At 43.0% G+C, this 19392-nt stretch overlaps 1 protein-coding gene across 1 annotated transcript in view; it reads left to right on the top strand.

The window, feature by feature from the left end:
• The window catches only part of LOC115082149 (serine/threonine-protein kinase Nek5-like), a 156035-nt gene that overhangs the window by 38428 nt on the left and 98215 nt on the right, over positions 1–19392 (top strand). The window contains 3 exon segments of the mRNA XM_029586409.1: positions 3698–3784; positions 17896–17950; positions 18971–19171. Of these exon segments, the coding sequence (XP_029442269.1) occupies positions 3698–3784; positions 17896–17950; positions 18971–19171 (343 nt within the window).

Genomic DNA, 19392 nt, shown 5'->3' on the forward strand with positions numbered 1-19392 from the left:
TTAGTCTCCGAAGGATCATTAATTTGGCGTAGCCTTCTCTAACTTTTAGTGATATGTGTTGCTTAAGGCTGAGTTCCGTGTCGATTATTACTCCTGGGTTATGAGCTTTCTCCTTTAATTCCACTGTGTTGTCATTTTTAAGTTTGGGATTCTGAATTATTTCAATGTTTTTTCGTTCACATGCAGTCTCTTCAGTATTTCTCTGTTTCCAGCAGATGGCAGAGGTACAAACTTGCAGTCTGGAGTTGATAACAAAAAAAAAGATTTTAAGCAGGCAGAGAAACATCTAGCAGTGTTAGCAGCATCTCATGTGGCCGGAGTGGACTATGTGCAAGCAGATTCCCAGCAGACAGCAACTGGATCCGGGAGAATGGGAGTTGTCATTCGGAACAGGTGGGGCAAGCCCCAGTTTGATCTCATGGTGTCTCGAGGAAATGCCAAGATGGACAGATTTTTCAGCTGCAGGAGAAAGTTCGGCTCCGAAGGAATTGATGCTCTTGTTCAATTTTGGCCAACGAGACCTCTGCTGTACGTGTTTTCCCCGTGGCCTCTCATAGGCCGAGTGTTTCATCACATCAAGCAACATCAAGGAAGAGTGATTCTCGTGGTGCCTGAGTGGCCGTGCCATCCATGGTTTACAGATCTGGTTCAGCTGGCAGTAGACAGTCCCATCCGATTAGGGTGCCTGGAGGGGTTGCTACGCCAGTGGCCCATCTTTTCGGAGCAGGCGAATCACTTTTGTCTAGCAGCCTGGCTTTTGAGAGGTGACATTTTCACTTGAAAATTATTCAGAGCCTGTGATTGCTACTTTGCTTCAGGTTAGGAGTCCATCCACTTCTCTGTCGTATATCCGAGTGTGGAAAGTGTTTGAGTCATAGTATGGGCACCATGTCCTTGACCCTTTGCACTTCAATGTTTCCCAGGTATTTGCATTTTGCAGGATAGCTTAGCAAAGGGATTGGCCTATAATTCACTCCAAGTACAGTAGCAGCCTTGGGCTGGTTTTGAGGGAAGTTTCAGGAGAGGCTACTGGTGTCTCATCCGGACATCATGTGTTTTCTTAAAGGGGTGAAGCACATGTGTTCACTGGTTTATAGGATGTGTCCATCATGGAACATAAGAAAATGCCAAGGGTCCATCAAGCCCAGCATCCTGTTTCCAACAGTGGCCAATCCAGGCCATAAGAACCTGGCAAGTACCCAAAAGCTAAGTCTATTCCATGTTACCATTGCTAATGGCAGTGGCTATTCTCTAAGTGAACTTAATAGCAGGTAATGGACTTCTCCTCCAAGAACTTATCCAATCCTTTTTTAAACACAGCTATACTAACTGCACTAACCACATCCTCTGGCAACAAATTCCAGAGTTTAATTGTGCATTGAGTAAAAAAGAACTTTCTCCGATTAGTTTTAAATATGCCCCATGCTAACTTCATGGAGTGCCCCGTAGTCTTTCTACTATCCGAAAGAGTAAATAACCGATTCACATCTACCCGTTCTACTCTTATGATTTTAAACATCTCTATCATATCCCCCCTCAGTCGTCTCTTCTCCAAGCTGAAAAGTCCTAACCTCTTTAGTCTTTCCTCATAGGGGAGTTGTTCCATTCCCCTTATCATTTTGTGGTAGCCCTTCTCTGTACCTTCTCCATCGCATTTATATCTCTTTTGAGATGCGGCGACCAGAATTGTACACAGTATTCAAGGTGCGGTCTCACCATGGAGCGATACAGAAGCATTATGACATTTTCTGTTTTATTCACCATTCCCTTTCTAATAATTCCCAACATTCTGTTTGCTTTTTTGACTGCTGCAGCACACTGTACCGACGATTTCAATGTGTTATCCACTATGACACTTAGATCTCTTTCTTTGGTTGTAGCATCTAATATGGAACCCAACATTGTGTAATTATAGCATGGGTTATTTTTCCCTATATGCATCACCTTGCACTTATCCACATTAAATTTCATCTGCCATTTGGATGCCCAATTTTCCAGTCTCACAAGGTCTTCCTGCAATTTATCACAATCTGCTTGTGATTTAACTACTCTGAACAATTTTGTGTCATCTGCAAATTTGATTATCTCACTCGTCGTATTTCTTTCCAGATAATTTATACATATATTGAAAAGTAAGGGTCCCAATACAGATCCCTGAGGCACTCCACAGTCCACTCCCTTCCACTGAGAAAATTGCCCATTTAATCCTACTCTCTGTTTCCTGCCTTTTAGCCAGTTTGCAATCCACGAAAGGACATCGCCACCTATCCCATGACTTTTTACTTTTCCTAGAAGCCTCTCATGAGGAACTTTGTCAAACGCCTTCTGAAAATCCAAGTTTACTATATCTAATGGTTCACCTTTATCCACATGTTTATTAACTCCTTCAAAAAAGTGAAGCAGATTTGTGAGGCAAGACTTGCCCTGGATAAAGCCATGCTGACTTTGTTCCATCTTAATCTGGTTCTTCTTTATGGACCTCCTTTTAAACCGTTGAAAAGGGCATCTTTGCAGGACCTCAGCTTGAAGACCACTTTTTTGGTGGCGATTTTGTTTGGCTAGATGGATTTCGGAGTTTCAAGCCTTGTGCAGAGATCCTTTTCTACGGATTTTGGACAACGGGGTTTCGCTGTGTACAGTTCCTTCCTTTTTTGCCCAAGGTTGAGACTTCGTTTCATCTCAACCAGACTGTGAAATTGCCGGCCTTTCCAAACCTTACGTCAGATACTCTGCATGCGAAGCAACTTCACTTATTGGATGTTTGTCTAGCTTTGTTACGATATCTTAAGGTCATTAATGACTTTCGGAGGTCGGATCATCTTTGTTTTGTTCAATGGAGCAAAGAAGGATTATAAAGCTGCTAAGAGCTCAAATGTGTGATGGTTGAAGGAAGCAATTATTTCGGCCTATCTCTGTAAGGGTCGAATGGTTCCAGAGAGACTGTGGACAGTTCCTGGGCAGAGTTTCAGCTGGTGTCTCCACAGGAGATTTGTTGGGCGGCAACATGGTCTTCCCTACAAACCTTTACCAAACATTACCTCCTGGATGTTCGGGCACCAGATGAAGCAACATTTGGAGAAGGTGTGTTGCGTGCGGGTCTTTCGGGTTCCCGCATAGCGTAGAGGAGCTTGGGTACATCCCACTTGTCTGGACTGATCTGGGGTATGAACAGGAAAGAAAAATTGGTTCTTACCTGCTAATTTTCGTTCCTGGAATACCCAAGATCAGTCCCAGAAGCCCAACCCCTTATATTTTGAAAGACCTTTCCCACTTCTAGATGTTGATAATGTAGTTTTTTTGCAAAGACTGCATATAGTTTAAACAGGGTTGGAATTTTTTCATTACCCTGGATGTTGAGGTCTCAGATTTGTAAGGGGGCTCCAACTTTGATTCTCTACTCACCCCAGATGGAAAATCATTTGGGTTTTGGGAGTAGACATCTTGGCTTTGATACAGGTTAATACTGAAGGGACTGCAGGTAGCACTCTCAGTTAAGTAGCAGTACCTGAAAAGTTTTTGTTCTCTGCCTCCATCTGCTGGTAGAGATACAAAACTTACTTGTCTGGACTGATCTGGTGTATTCCAGGAATGAAAATTGGCAGGTAAGAACCAATTTTCCTTTGTTTGCACATTGGTTTTTCTTTTCCACTAAGGCACTCGCAATCATGTTCTTCCTATGTTCCCTTTCTCATGGCAGCACGATGGAGCTTGCTCGGACATGTGTGGGAACACCATATTATCTGTCTCCTGAGATATGTGAGAACCGACCCTACAATAATAAAACGTGAGTTATTGCTTCCTGACCCTCTCACTGCCACTTTGTTTTATCCTTTAGTGTCACACAGCACAGCTGAATTTGTATGCTTGAATCTATGCTCAAAGTGAGAAATATTTGGGATAAGAGGGAGAGGCATGCTGTTCAGAAATTTTTCTCTTCTACCTTAATTACAGTCATTTCTAGGAGTGTCTAATTTTTAAGGATTTACTTGTCAGTGGATGAAAAATTAGGGGCATGAATTTGTTGCACAATGAGATTTATTTATATATTTATGTAAAAGATTTATAACCCACTGAAATGTCAGTTCTTGGTGTCTTACAGAAAAAACATTCATAAACTTTACAAAAACTAAATTACTTTAAAATGAAATAACATATTAAAACCATAAAATAAAATGAGACTGATGATGTGACTTATTGGCTGAAATAAATTGAGCCGACTAACTACTCTGCAGTACATCAATTGTAATTTCCACGGACTGAAAGCCACCTTTGCTACCTAGGCATTCGAAATCAGCCAAAGTTGATTATATAATAGTTAACAATTAAATTCCTGCTTGAATAAATGGGCTTTTACATGCTTTTTAAAGTGGATTAGTGAATTTGGAGTTCTTCAGGAAGGGCATCCTACAGTAGGGTACCAGAAGTACCAAACAAGTGTTTGTAACATTTGCCAGTCACGGGGCCTGCCCACAACAGACAGCACTCACCAATGCCAAGAACCTGGCTCCTCAATGCTGCCAACACTGCTTCTCTAGCTCCGATGTGTGGCACCTAAGGCACATACTCCAGTTACAGCTTTGAAGGCTCTGTGGCAGGAATGCAGCTAGCAGTGCCTTTTGACGTCAGTGCCTCCTAGCATTTAAACCGAGCTCTCTCGTCAGACGCTGCCTCAATAACAGGTCCCCCTGCCTTGCAGTGCGTTTTGCTTTCCGGTGCCTTGCCTTGCTGTCTTGTCTTATTGCCTTGCCTCTGTTACCCAGTCTCCTTGTCCTGCCTTGTCTGTCTTGTCTCACGCTGTCTCTGTCTGTCTCGGCCTGTTTCCTGGTATTGACCTTTCCCATAGACATGGACCTCTCTTTTGCCTGTCACCTGCCACTGACTATTGCTTCAGACCTGAACTATGCTCTTCTCACAGGACAAGCAGGATGTTAGTCCTCACATGTGGGTGACATCATCAGGATGGAGCCCAATCACGGAACACTTTTGCCAAAGTTTCCAGAACTTTGACTGCACCTACTGGGCATACCCAGCATAGCACCAACCCTGCATCCAGCAGGGGTCCCCCTTCAGTCTTCTTTTTTCTGCGCAGCAGTAGCCACGCGGGTTAAGGAGCTCTCTGAGATTCCTGACAGGAATTTTCCTCACGGAACTTCTTTCAAAATTTTCCAAAAAATTCTACCCCATAGGGGTCCCCCTATCAATACCTATACTCCGTGGTCGAGAGGTAAGCTTTTACCCTTGTTGAGGTCGATTCCCGTCGAGTTATCCCTTCGGGGCCTACTGGTCATCGACCGCACCGTGGCTAAATTTTTGTCGAAGCCATGGCGTCAGGTTTTCGTCGGTGCCTCGACTGTACTCGAACAATGTCCATCACTGACCTGCATGGGGTCTGTGTTATGTGTTTGGGGTCTCACCACGATGTCCTAACTTGCACCAAATGTGCCCAAATGACACCGAAGGGCTGTAAGGCTTGTTTAGAGAAAATGGACTTTCTCTTTCAGTTAAAATCCCCGACTTCATCGATAGCTTTGACGTCGTCCGAGCCGGTGCCATCGACCTCTCGCCAGCACCGGGACACCACTGCTGTTCGACTTTGAGATAAAATCAGACAATTCAAAACATAAAACCTTCATCAGAGCATTTAAACAAAGATTAATGGGACACAAGTTGGTATTCATATTTCCAATTTCCTTTATTATGTCAGACATGGATGTAGGTTCAAAGGTCTCCCAATGAGATTCATTGGGAAATGAAGTACAGGTAACAGGCTGATCAGGAATGTGAGAGGCTCGATGGGTCTGCGTAGCTTTTTCAAAACAACAATGGAAAAAATCTTAACAAAAAATGGCTGATGTTCTATTCAAATGTCCTTTCAGATGAGTTGTTAGAAAGATGACAATATGAAAAAGCTCACAAGGTTGAGAAGCAGTGACCTGTATATTTGAAGAGTAGAAGGTCCTTTTGGCATTGTCAGTTGAGTTTTATAGTTGTCAAAGTCAACAGGAAGTTTTGACCAATGCCTTTAATGCTCAAGGTGCCGTAGCTTACACACATAGTAAAGGATGAAAACCCGTAGATACAGCTGAAAAGCAGAATCAAATCACAATATGAATATTCAGCTGAAAGGGAACTCTTGTTGAAATGTGTATAGCAACCTTCATAAATAGCCTCAGTTTATTTGTGGCTTATTTGGTGAAGCCTGTGATATTCTGGGCTGGTATAATCTTGGGTTGCATAAACACTTTTTTTGCACCAACAGGCGCTAAAGATATGGCACAACCACTATATAATTGGAATTGCTAGTGTGGGCACTTATCTTAAATGAATGCAGGAAAAGATGGCAGAATAGTCCTGAAGTGTTTCCTCTGACACCTTGGTGTTTCGGAGTCTGTTACTCCTTCTTCAGGGACCTTCAGGAGAGAACAAGCCTTCTATATGCTTTCAGCGTTTTCTTGATCAGTTCATAATATTGAAGCGGCGATTATCTGTGAGGTGCACTACAGTAATGACACCTGCCAGCATACCGTTCAGAAACTGAAAACGCTGAAAGCATATAGAAGGCTTGTTCTCTCCTGAAGGTCCCTGAAGAAGGAGTAACAGACTCCGAAACACCAAGGTGTCGGAGGAAACACTCCAGGACTATTCTGCCATCTTTTCCTGGTTGTGCCATATCTTTAGCGCCTGTTGGTGCAAAAAAAGTGTTTATGCAACCCATGATTATACTGCCCAGAATATCACAGGCTTCACCAAATAAGCCACAAATAAACTGAGGCTATTTATGAAGGTTGCTATACACATTTCAACAAGAGTTCCCTTTCAGCTGAATATTCATATTGTAGCTTACACACAGTCATCTTGATGGCAGAGATATACCATGGGATGTAATGGTTACATCAACTCTTGGTAATTCTGAGGGGCAAGAAGGTGAAATATAGAGTCTAAAGCTTTATGCCAATTTGATACCACTTCCGAGCTATTGTCTGATGAGACCACAGATAATTTAGGTAGCCATAAATAGAGTAATTGCTCAGTGACCTCATGTGGTTGTTTCTGAGAGAAATTAATTGAGGGATTTAGAGAACTGGCTGAGACTAAAAGCTTCAGCTAATATTGAATCAAAAAGTAATCAGACCAGAGGACCTTCTTACATGTGAAGTGAAAATTTTCTAGATTAGACCAGTTAACCTGAAGAAATACTATATCTAGAGTATGGGGGAGCTAATAAACTACTCCCAACCTAGAGCAGTCATCAAATCTAAGAAATTTTCAACATTCAAAGTGGTATAGCATCAACATATAGGTTGAAATCTCCAAGAACTATAATGTTTTTAGAGTCAGTTTTGGATATCAGTAATAGCTGTGTCAACATAGAATAATAAGTGTTGAGAAAGCCAGGTGGACTATAAACCAACTGAGACACCAACTGAGAGAAGATAGCAAGAGAAGTATCTCAAGATGATGGACAGCTTCAGTTGAAGATTATGATATTAATAAATTCTTGGAAACAACCAATAAGCCACCTCCATGTTTATCTAATGTAAATTGAGAATAAGCTTTATAGCCAACACTGGTAAACAAATTTCTGGGAACATTTTGTTTCCTCTACAACCTTCGGTGAAACAAGTAGATTTTAACAAGCTAAACACAAATATGCATTTATTATGTCTGTATCACGTACCGTTTGCCAGAAAAGTGCAATATACATTAAGCATTGTTACATGTCTGTAGCAGCATAAGCTATAATGGCAATATTGGCACCAGAAAACAAAACTAAAAATGTTTTGCTGCAGATTTTCGTTTGTAATCACTGTCTGATGCTTTGCAGATGAGAGTCCAACAATAGTCACCCAGCATGGAGGGGTTCCACTTGCCTTGATATCATTTCTCCATTTTGACAATGTCTTGATGAAACCTTTCACCATGTTCGTCCCTCACAGCGCCAAGGTTGTCTGGGAAGAAGTCCAAGTGGGAATGAAGAAAATGTATCTTCAATGACATGTTGCACTTCATCAGTTTGTATGCCTGAAGCAGATTTTCAACCTGTTCGACGTAGTCTCCTGCATTATATTGCCTAGAAAGTTACAAATGACATTCTTGAGGCTGTCCATGCAACACGTTTTGTACCTTGCAGAAGACCATCAAAGTGGCTGTCCTTCATCACAGCTCAGATTTGTGGGCCAACGAAAACACCTTCTTTTATATTTGCTTTACTTATGCGTGGAAACATTTGTCCCCAATAATCAAAGGCTTTACTTTGCTTGTTCATTGCCTTAATGAAGTTTTTCATCAGCCCAAGTTTGATGTGCAAAGGTGGAAGAAATATCTTACTTGGATCCACCAATGGGTCCTGCGCAACATTCTTTTGCCCTGGAACCAACTTCTTGCGAAGAGGCCAGACTTTTCTGATGTAATGAGAATCTCTTGCTCGACTGTCCCACTCACAAAAGGAAGCAACAAAGTTGGTGTAACCAAGCTACAGACCTAGTAGAATTGCAACTACCTTGAGATCACCACACAAATTCCAGTTGTACCTCGAATACTCATTGTGGTTCAGAAGTAGCTGCATGTTCTCATACGTTTCTTTCATATGAATGGCATGTCCGATAGGTATTGATGGGTAGATATTGCTGTTGTGCAGCAAAACAGCCTTCAAACTTAAGATTGATGAATCAATAAACAGTCGCCATTCCTTTGGGTTGTGGTCACATCCGAAAGCACAAAACAATCCATTGATATCACAGCAAAAAGACTGACTACTTGGTTGAAATATTTTGTCAAATCTTCATGATGGCTGCGAAATACTGAAATTTTCATATCAGATGACAAAAGATTCCATCCTTGCAGCCTTGACCCAAGCAGCTCCGCCTGACTCTTTGATAAAGTCAAATCTCTGACCAGATCGTTCAGCTCTGACTGAGATATTAAATGAGGATCACTGGATGTTGATGACACAAAGTCAGGATCAGCTGCAGCTTCCATCTGCGACGGCTCGCCATCATCGCCTATCTCCTCATCCTCAAGTGTCCACACCTCTGACGGTTTTGGAACAGGAAGATTGTGGTCATGCAGCACTGGTCTCATTGCCGATGCAAGGTTAGGGTACTCAATAAACTTCCTGTTCTTTGAGTATCCTGACACATTCATCATGCAGAAGTAACAGTCAGTTATATAATCTTTCTGTTTCCTCCATATCATTGGGATGGCAAACGGCATGGATGGCCGCACACCTTTCAGCCAAGTTCGCAGACTACTGGCGCAAGATGCGCAACATATATGAGGAGCCCATGCTCTGTCCTGGTCACCAGTTTTGCACTCGAAGTATAATTCGTATGCCTTCTTAATGAGTGCAGTCAGACTTCTTTTCTGTGCTTTCAGAGTAAACTCACCACAGATGTAACAAAACGTGTCACGGCATAAAGTACCGTATATGAAATTAAATCCACAGGCTTTAAACTCCAACAGTTTTAGCGATACGATTTGCTCATTCACCCAAATGTTGCATAGGAGACTACTCATTGCTGCTGCTTATATAAGGCTGTGTCGTCATGGAAACAAGTTAGAATCTTGCAGCCGAGTTGGGCGCAACCCGAGCAAGTACTGGCATGATGAGGCAGAGTTTCTTGATGTATTTAAAAAAAAAGTTAGTCTCTGTTACATGTTGCGTTGCTTATGGCTGTCAAAAATATGACATGAATTTTAAAATTCATAAAAACTACTATCCAGCAAGAAAATATATGTATGCGAGATTATGTTTTAAAATTTCACAATTACTGTAGCACAAAATTGACCATTTTTCAAAAAAACTTACGTGATGTACAGATTTCAAAGTAATATCTGTGATCAGCATAAAAAAATCTATTTGGAACACCAAAAAGCCTGAAGGAAACAAAAACTTTGTTTACCAGTGTAATTGATTAAATGACACGATATTAGATTGGACTGCGGGCAGCCTCCCAACCTGTTCTGGGCAGCTCCCAACCTGTTCTGAGTCCATCTATCTATGCTAGGAAATGGAGAAATTACTTACCTGATAATTTCATTTTCCTTAGTGAAGACAGATGGACTCAGCTTCTTGCCCTCAGCTGCCAAATGGGTGTGTCAATAGTGGGGCTCCAGGTCCCAAGGGATTACTGGTAAATGTTCATCCAGTCCCTAGATTGAGGAGCTAGGTTCTTATGTGAGTTCAGAGTTTATTATTGGTTGAGTACAGTTATGGTTGCCTGTTTTTTATTCAAGTTTTTTGCCATCTGTCCACAGTTGTTTTTGAAGAGAATACTGGCAGGCTGGAGTCACTGCAGGAGTATATATGCTGTGATGTCAGCTTGCTCCATCTCCATCTGCTGGCAGGGGAGCATAACCATTGGTCCTGAGTCCATCTGTCTGCACTAGGGAAAACAAAATTATCAAGTAATTTCTCCATTTTCATCTTTATCACCTCTTCCGGAAGGGCATTTCAGGCATCCATCACCCTCTCCATGAAGAAATATTTCCTGATATTGGTTCTGAGTCATCCCCCTTGGAGTTTCATTTCGTGACCCCTAGTTCTACTGTTTAATTTCCAATGGAAAAGGTTCAACGATCGTGCATCATTAAAACCTTTCAGGTATTTGAAGGTCTGTATCATATCTGCCCTTTACCTCCTCTCTTCCAAGGTATATATATTTAAATCCTTTCGCCTCTCCTCATAAGTGTTCCAATACAGACATCACACCATTGTAGTCACCCTTCACTGGACTGCCTTTGTCCTGTCTCTATCCTTTTTGAGATACGTCTCCAGAACTGAACACAGTACTCCAGGTGAGGCCTTACTAAGGACCTGTACGAGGGCATTATCACCTCCCTTTTTCTTACTGGTTATTGCTCTTTCTTTGCAGTCCAGTATTCTTCTGGCTTTAGCTATTACCTTGTAATATTGCTTCACCGCCTTCAGATCAGCAGACACTATCACCCAAAATGTCCCTCTCCCAATCCATGCATACAGTTCTTTTGGATTACCATACCCCAGATGCATGATTCTGCACTTCTTAACATTAAATTTCAGCTGCCAAGTCTTCAACCACTCTTCAAGCTTTCTTAAATCTCTTTTCATGTTCTCTTCTCCTTCAGATGTGTCCACTCTGTTAAGATCTTTGTATCATTCGCAAAATAGACAAATTTTACCTTCTTTTCCTTCTGCAATGTCGCTCACGAAGATATTGACAGAATTAGTCCCAAAACCAGCACTCCACTTAGCACCGTTCTCTCTTAAGAGTATATTCCATTTACAATTACATGCTGTCTCCTATCAGTTAGCCAGTTTGTAAACCACACTACCACCTTGGTGCCAACTGCCATTTTATTCACGAGCCTCCTATGTGGGATAGTAGCCATCTTGTGCTCCTACCATGTGACAGGGGCTGACCAATGGCAGCGGTAGCCCCTGTGACATAGTCAGGAGGGTCCCCCAAGACTTTTATTTTACCCATGTATTCTGTTCCAAGTTTTTAAGAACCCTGTTCTATGTAACTTGCACTCTTCTTGCATGTCTTTTTCAGTTACAATGTAAACCGAGATGATATGCAAATTCTGCATGAATCCCGGTATATAAAAATGTTAAATAAATAAATAAATAAATAAGACTTGCCAAAAGTCCCTGGTGGTCCAGCGGGGGTCCGGGAGTGATCTCCTGCACTCGGGCCGTCGGCTGCCAGAATTCAAAATGGCGCCAATAGCCTTTGCCCTCACTATGTCACAGGGGCCGACCAATGGCACCGGTAGCCCCTGTGACACAGTAAGGTCAAAGGCTATCTGCGCCATTTTGAATACCGGCAGCCGACGGCATGAGTGCAGGAGATGGCTCCTGGACTCCCCGCTGGTCCACCAGGGAGTTTTGGCAAGTCTTGGGGGGGGGGTCAGGAGGGTGGGGGGTTGTAGTTAATTCAATTTTAGCCAGGAAACGAATAAGAATGAACGCATGAACGTATTGGGGGGCCCCCCTTGCTGAATGCAACGTATCTGCCCCCTGACGAATACGAATACCGAATACCGAATGCAACGTATGCCGTCCCCTCTGCACATCCCTAATGTTTTGTCTGTAAGCTGCCCTTGGCTTTGGATGGTGCGGCATGTAAATATTTTAAACAAATAAATAAATATTGTACTGATAGTTGGGAAAGTTAAAAATCATGAACTAAAAAACAGTTTCCCACAACACAATATATAAGCCCTTGGTCTAATGCTCTTCCAGACATCTGCGATCCTCACAGAGAGGTCTTTTAGACATCCCATCATTAAAAACAGCATGTCTTCATTTGACCCAAATGTGTGCTTTCTCTTTTGCAGCCCCAGTTCTCTGGCATTCTTTTTCCTTAGAGCTACGCTTAGACATTCAGAGGATTATTAAAAATGTTTTTGTTTAAGCTGGCATATATGTAATATCTTTATAATGTCATGTTATGCTCCTGCCCACAAGAAGCTTGGGCAGGCTTTTACCTTCTTACAGACAGCCAGCCACGCTGCTGCTTCTCTTTCTCCCTGACGCAGCTGGGGCCGTTTCCACAGCTGCTGCCATGCGGTCTGCTTCTCTGCTACTGTTCCTGCCTTCCCCCGTCGTGCTGCTGCGATCCCGGGACCTCCAGCCAGCAGCGAGACCGTCTCTCTCAGTGCCTGCTTCAACCCGGGTCCTTGCCTGGCAGAGAGCCGTCCCGGCCGGTGCCTGCACCTCTCTGTTCTCTCTCACAGTTCCCTGCAGCCAGCACTTCTCTCTTCAGCCTTGCAGCGTGGAGCAGTGCCTGTAGCTTACTACAGCTTCCACTCTGCCTGCAGTCTTACCTTTCCTCCTGGGGCTGTCCTCACGGCATGGAGCCGTTCCTGCAGTCAGCCCTTCCCCCGCTTCCTCTGCAGCCAGCCTTATCTCTCTGCTTCTGTCCGTGCAGCTGGGAGCTGCTCCAGTGACCTGCCTTCACCCAGCTCCAGTCCAGGGCTGCTCCGCGGCTTCCTTGGACCCTCCACGTGGCTGAGGACGCCACCAGCTTCCAGCTCTTCTTTCCAGCCTCCTAGGGCGCGAGCGCGCGCCTCTCTGCTTCTCTTCAAGGGCCAGCCAGGTGTGGCCCCCTGCTGACCCCTCCCTGGGCGTTGTCCACCTCAGCTCTACTAAAGGGCTCAGCTTTCACTGTGTCTTTGCCTTCGCAAGGAGTTGGTCACTCCTGAGATCCTTCGCTCCAGGAAGTCGTCCGTGTTCCAGCACTTCTGCAAGGTCCTCTGTTTCGTGTTCTCTGTTGGAGCTCCTCGTCCAGTCCTGATGTCTGCCTGTCGTTCCAGTCCCAAGGTCTGTCTCTTGATCCAGTCCTGATGTTCCTGATGTCCATGTTCCAGCCCTGAGGTGTGTCTCCTGTTCCAGTATCTATGTTCCAGTCCTGATGTTCCTCTCCTGATGTTTCCAGCCTGATGATGCAAACCTTGTTCCTGTATTCGCCTGAAAGCTAAGTACCTCGTTCTTGAATCTCCTGTAAGCTAGCACCTTGTTCCTGCTTTGGTTAATGTCCTGGTGCCTCGCGGCAAGCCATGTCGTGGTCCGTGACCAGTCCCACGGGGCGGGGCTGAGTAGGGCGCTTCGTGATGCAAGCCATGCACCTCGTTTCTAAGTCCGTGAGAAAGCCTTACCTTGTTCCTGAATCTTCTGAAAGCTAGCACTTCATTCCTGTATCTTCAAAATGTCCTGGTGCCTCGCGGCAAGCCATGTCGTGGTCCGTGACCAGCCCCACGGGGCGGGGTTGTGTAGGGCGCTTCGTGATGCAAGCCATGCACCTCGTTTCTAAGTCCGTGAGAATGCCTTACCTTGTTCCTGAATCTTCTGAAAGCCTGGTATCCTGCGGCAACCCCTGTCGTGGTCCGTGACCAGCCCCACGGGAGGGCTGTGTAGGGCGCTTCATGTTGCCAGTCTCGTACCTCGCCCTTGAGGTATGCATCATACCTCGTTCCTGTCTCCACGTCTATGCATTCAGCACCTTGTCCTGAGTCCACGTCTACGCCTGAGTCTACGTCGTTCCTGAGTCTCGCCTGTATCCATGTTCCAGTCTTCACTGTCCTGGCCTCCATCTGGCCTGCCGCTTCGTGCCGTACCCTGCGGCAGGTCCGAAAGGGCTGGGAATGGTCGGAGGACTGTTCACAAGACCAACATTGCGTTGTTGGGTCTTCCGAAGCGTGCGGGTCCAGAGGAGGGCCTGTCAGCCAGTTGTCACTCCAGCCCTGCTCCCGTCCAGCCCATGCTCGGGCATGCCACGCCTCCCGCGGCACTTCTTCAGAGCCCTCTGGGGTCGAGCCGTGGCCCAAGGACACACATCACCCAGGAGTGGGATCGCTCTCCTAGCGCTCCACAACAATGTCATACATACAGAAATGAACCACATCCAGAATTGTCTTGTGCCAGAATATTTGTTTTATATTAAGAGTGTATCATAGTTTTAAATATTTTAATTATGTATAATTTTAGGGGTTTTTTTTTCCAATTCTTTATTTTCAAATTTTTGAGGTTTTCCAGGAAAAAAAACTCCTTCCAGAAAATTCAATGGCCTTGCAAGAAAACAAAATTCTATTGAAATATACATATTTCATCATATATATATTACCTACATTTTGATTATAAGAAAAATTAACAAATTAGCAATTAGGAGGCGGAAGGAGCAAATTTCGTCAAAGTAATCAATATATATTGCCAGCTTTTTGATTAGCACACCATGGCTACTGCAACTTTTTTTTTCCTTTTCACCCCGGTCCTGCTGAAGTATCAATGGGGGTTCTTCCAGCTAGGAATGTTTTCAATTGTTCTGGTTCCAAGAAAGCATAATTCATATTTTGATACCTGATGCAAGCTTTGCAGGGGTATTTCAAGGTGAATCTAGCACCTAATTTTAGGACATCAGGCCGCATCAAGAGGAATTCCTTCCTGCGTGTTTGTGTAGTTTTTATCACATCTGGAAATATCCAAATAAGAGATCCATAAAAGGGAATTTGACGATTTCTGAAAAACAATCGCATAACATGATTGCGCTCCATAAGAAATGCAAATGACACCAGTAAAGGTTTCCTCTGATTGACCTCCTGCTCAGAAGACATTTCCAATATGTCAATCAGATTCAAAGCTGAAATTGATTCTTCCATTTGAGTGGATTGTTGTAGATAGAATGCTTTAACTATCACAGATAAAGCAGACTCAGGAATTTTAAAATTTTTCTTCAGGTAAACTTTAAACAATTCCAATGGTGAAATGAATTTAATCACAGGAAAATTAAGTATACGTAAAATTGTGAGCTCTTAGAGCATTTTCAACAGCTTCTAATCTTTTGGATGTTATACAATCAGAAGCAATTAGTTTTTCTTGTTTAATTTCCATTGTGTGAATTCTTCTTTCCAATTCTTCTGATTTGCTTGTGAAATTAGCAATTAAGTTATTATTTATAACTGTTTGATTTTGGATTTCCACTGTAGTTTTAGATAAAATTTTTATGGAGCTTTCAGTCACACTTAACATATATTCCAAATCTCTTCTAAGGATATAACATCAGATCATTCTGTTGAGGGATCTTCTGAAATCACTCGAAGCTGTCTTATTCCCTCATCTCCAGCAGCTCCCCCGCTCAGCCCCGTACCTTGAGCTGATATTAAACCGGCTGCTTCTTGTTGCAGCGGTGTAGAAGCCCTCAGGGGGCCCTCCAGTCCACCAAGATGTTCCTCACTCCTCTCTCCTGGGGTCTCATCCCATCTGAATTCGGAGCCTCCGTCTCTGGCCATCATCATGGCCGCTCCAGTTTCCACCGAAACTGGGCAAGAGATCGCGATGTTTTGGGGGTGACCGGGTTTTCGCGGTGATCTGGGGCTAAGGATTGTATCTAGGGTCAAGGGGGATGGCGCTTGCTCCTGAGCCGATCCCCCAGCGACTAAGCTCTCCGGAGTCAAAGATGCAGCCCCCACGAAAAAACTGGGGATAGTAGGCTGTCAGGGGTCTGCTACAGGTGAGTTAATGTTCTCACCTCTTAGCCTCCCCTTTTGCTTAGTGTGCAGCATAATTTTGTAAAAATAGAAAAGGAAATTACAAGATAAACAGCCCTTTCCTCCAGCGTTTCAAACGGGTTCACGCCGCAGCGGCCATCTTGCCTCCCATGTATGATTTTAGTTTTGAATGTTTAAATTATGCATGTTTTATTGAATGTCGCTTAGGCCTTCTTAGTGATAAGCAATTAACAAATTTTAATAAATGTAAATACAGCTCTTCAGTTATTAGTTGCAGAGATACACATACATAGATTTACATGCAGTCCCTAGCTCACACATCTTTATAGCCTCTGTTTCTCATACTTGCGCGCACATATTCCTCAGCATTTTTCTGTGCCATGGACTGTCAGGGCTGCTGGTGCCGCAGCTGGGGCATTTTGCAGCAGTGTAACAGTAGCTCATCTGCCCTGGGGGAGAATAGGAGAGTGATGGTGGGAGGAAGAGACTGAGAACAGTGGGGTTGTGCCTGTTGAGGTGGGCTTTGACTGAGGGAAGAAAAGGGAGTCCTTTCAGTGGCATTTTGCCTTAGGTCTCATGGAACTTGTCAGCAGCTCACTGGGCTCTCCTCTCTTCAGATTTCCTCTGCTTACCCCATGCTGCCTTTCTTTATCATCCTTTTACCTCTTTCCCTATTCAGGTTGCCTTGGCCTTCTGCAATCCTCTGTCCCTAGCTCTCTTTTGCCAAGTCACAGGTCTCACCCAGCTTTGCTCCCCGTTCTCCATGATGCTTTGTGGATTGTCATGATACTCATTCCAGCCCTTTTCAGCCAGTCACATAGATAATTACAGTATTGTGACTTGTATCACAGTTATAACAAGTAGAATGTGCGACATTCTAGATAGCCTTATTGTAACCCCCTCATGCATTTCTTTTTCATTTTATTAACATTTATTAATCGCTTAACACAAAAATTGGACTAAGCAATTTACAGTAAAACATTCATAAAAATTAATATCATCATATACAAATTAACAAAATGTCACGAAAAGAATTCCAATTCAAAATAACCACAAGGAACATAGAAAAAGCCTTTTTTTTTTTTTGAGGGGGTCAATGGTTATACACTAGTTGTCAGAAAGGAAAACATCATTTACCCATTAGCTGCTACTTAGAGCCAACCATCATCTGTTTGAAAGGTGCCAACTTGGTCTCCCTCCTAAGCCCCCTCAAATCATTCCCCAGCCATAACTTTCACGCTATACAGCTAAAGTTCCTCATACCCTCTGTCCAGATATCAAGTTTTTTTATATCAGCCCAATGTTTCTCTGAAGAGAGAGGCACTTGAATTTACCCCCATGCATTTCCTATGTGAAAATTGTCCCCTTTACCCCTCTTGTGTGCTTCCCATCCTCCCCCCCCCCCAACCAAAATCACTTCCATACCGAAAGCCAGAAACGTTGCATGTCTGACTGATCCTAGCTCTTCGCAAAGTTTGGTTCAGCTCAGTCTATCCTTTTTAAAAGTTATTTACAGGAGACACACATGCAGAAACTCACAAACCAATCGCACACAGACATTTAGTATCATTCTTCGTATAGAACTGAGGCTAAAATTGGATTTTTCATGTGTAATATAAATTTATGACCTTTTAGGGATATGGAAAGTCAACCTGCCATGTTGCCAGATATTGTTGTAATGACATGTTCCTTCCTCCACTCTTCTGTCCAAGACAATTAAACAGACTGAGCCTCAGGAGAACAGTATGATTGGTGTATATCGCATAGTGTCATAAACCCTGTATTATTAGGATCGCCAAGCATGACATTTTCCATTTTTTCTAGAAAGTCTTGCCTTTTTTCACCATTTTGAATGTTGATTATTCACTGATTTCTTTCCATTGAGAGCTTTATTGCTTTCTTCAACAGGGATATTTGGTCTCTGGGCTGTATCTTATATGAGCTCTGTTCTTTGAAGCATCCGGTGAGTATGTCAGAGGTCAGAATGATGTGTACTGTAAGAACACGAAATCTCCTGGGTCACTGAGAAACGTGTGCAGCAGGGGTGACCATAGTGTAGGTGACTGGAGACATGCAGATGACTGGCAAGACTCAAAATTTAGGAAATTAAGCATTAATTCTTTTCTAAGGTTTTGGTTTTTTTTAATCAGCTATAATGTTTCCTCTAGAAAGTTTGAGACCTGAAGCATTGTAGCATTTTGACTATGGAAATATTCCATTATGTGGATTCAGATTTTAGATTAAATTACTCGCTTTTCCAAATCCAAGCTCAAGATGAATTACAATAAGGTACAGTATATAGTACCCTTCCCCAGAGAGCTTATAATCTGAGGTCTGTTTACTAAAGGTTTTCTTCCATTTTGTGTCTATGGGCAAAATGCTTAGTAAACAGGGTCCTAAGTTTATACCTGAGGCAATGGAGGATAAAATGACTTGCCCAAGGTCACAAGCAGTGTCATTGGGAGAAGCAGTATTTGAAGTTTGGCTTCCCTGGTTCTCTAGACTACTCTACTACTTATTAAAGTGGTTCAGCTCATGGTCACAAGATGCTCTTTGACAAATCACATGGTTTGATTTCTGTCAGCCATTTTGTGAGGCTCCTCTAATAACTGCTGGCCAATTTCAAAGTATAGCTGTATCATATTTCTCTTGGACTCCTACTCATTGGGCTTTAATATAGAGAACCTTTTTTTATATACTCAGATACCATAAAGTGGTAAATATTTAGAACTACAAAAGTTGATGGGTTCCACTGAAACTGGAGTTTAATCATTTTCACTTAAGAGTTATACATCTTGATTTTCAGTAGAATTAACCCTAAGAATCATGGCATGTGTGCTATAGGTTTGCTATTACTGTGGTGGGGCAAACATTCCTCTACATAGAAACATGTTTTAATTAAACTTTAAATTAATTATTTCATATTAAGCATGATTAATTCAATATCTTAACATTTGGTTGGATCCCTTTCTTTTACTGCCAGTTTGAAGCTAAGAGCTTACGTCAGTTGATCCTGAAGATTTGCCAAGGACATTATGCTGCAGTCCCTCCAAAGTATTCTTATGACCTACGAGCATTAATTTCCCAGTTGTTTAAAATAACTCCAAGGGATCGACCATCTATCAACTCCATATTAAAAAAGCCTTTCCTGCAGAAGCGCATAACCAAGCACCTAAGCCCTGAGGTAAGTCTTGTGCTTCTGAAATCAGACATTGTTCACCAAAAGGAATCCAGGACAGGGCAGTGTTCATTCTGTCACAAGCATCTAGTGACATCATAAACGAAATAGCCATCTGGCTTGCTACCTGAAGCCCAAGGAGTTAAAAATACCACTATAAACTGTTGGTCACATGTAATTTGCCATAATGAGATTTGTAAGTTTTTGTGTGTTTTTTTTAAATTGTT

Source organism: Rhinatrema bivittatum, unplaced genomic scaffold (genome assembly GCF_901001135.1).
Source record: "Rhinatrema bivittatum unplaced genomic scaffold, aRhiBiv1.1, whole genome shotgun sequence".
In the NCBI taxonomy this organism is placed as follows: domain Eukaryota; kingdom Metazoa; phylum Chordata; class Amphibia; order Gymnophiona; family Rhinatrematidae; genus Rhinatrema; species Rhinatrema bivittatum.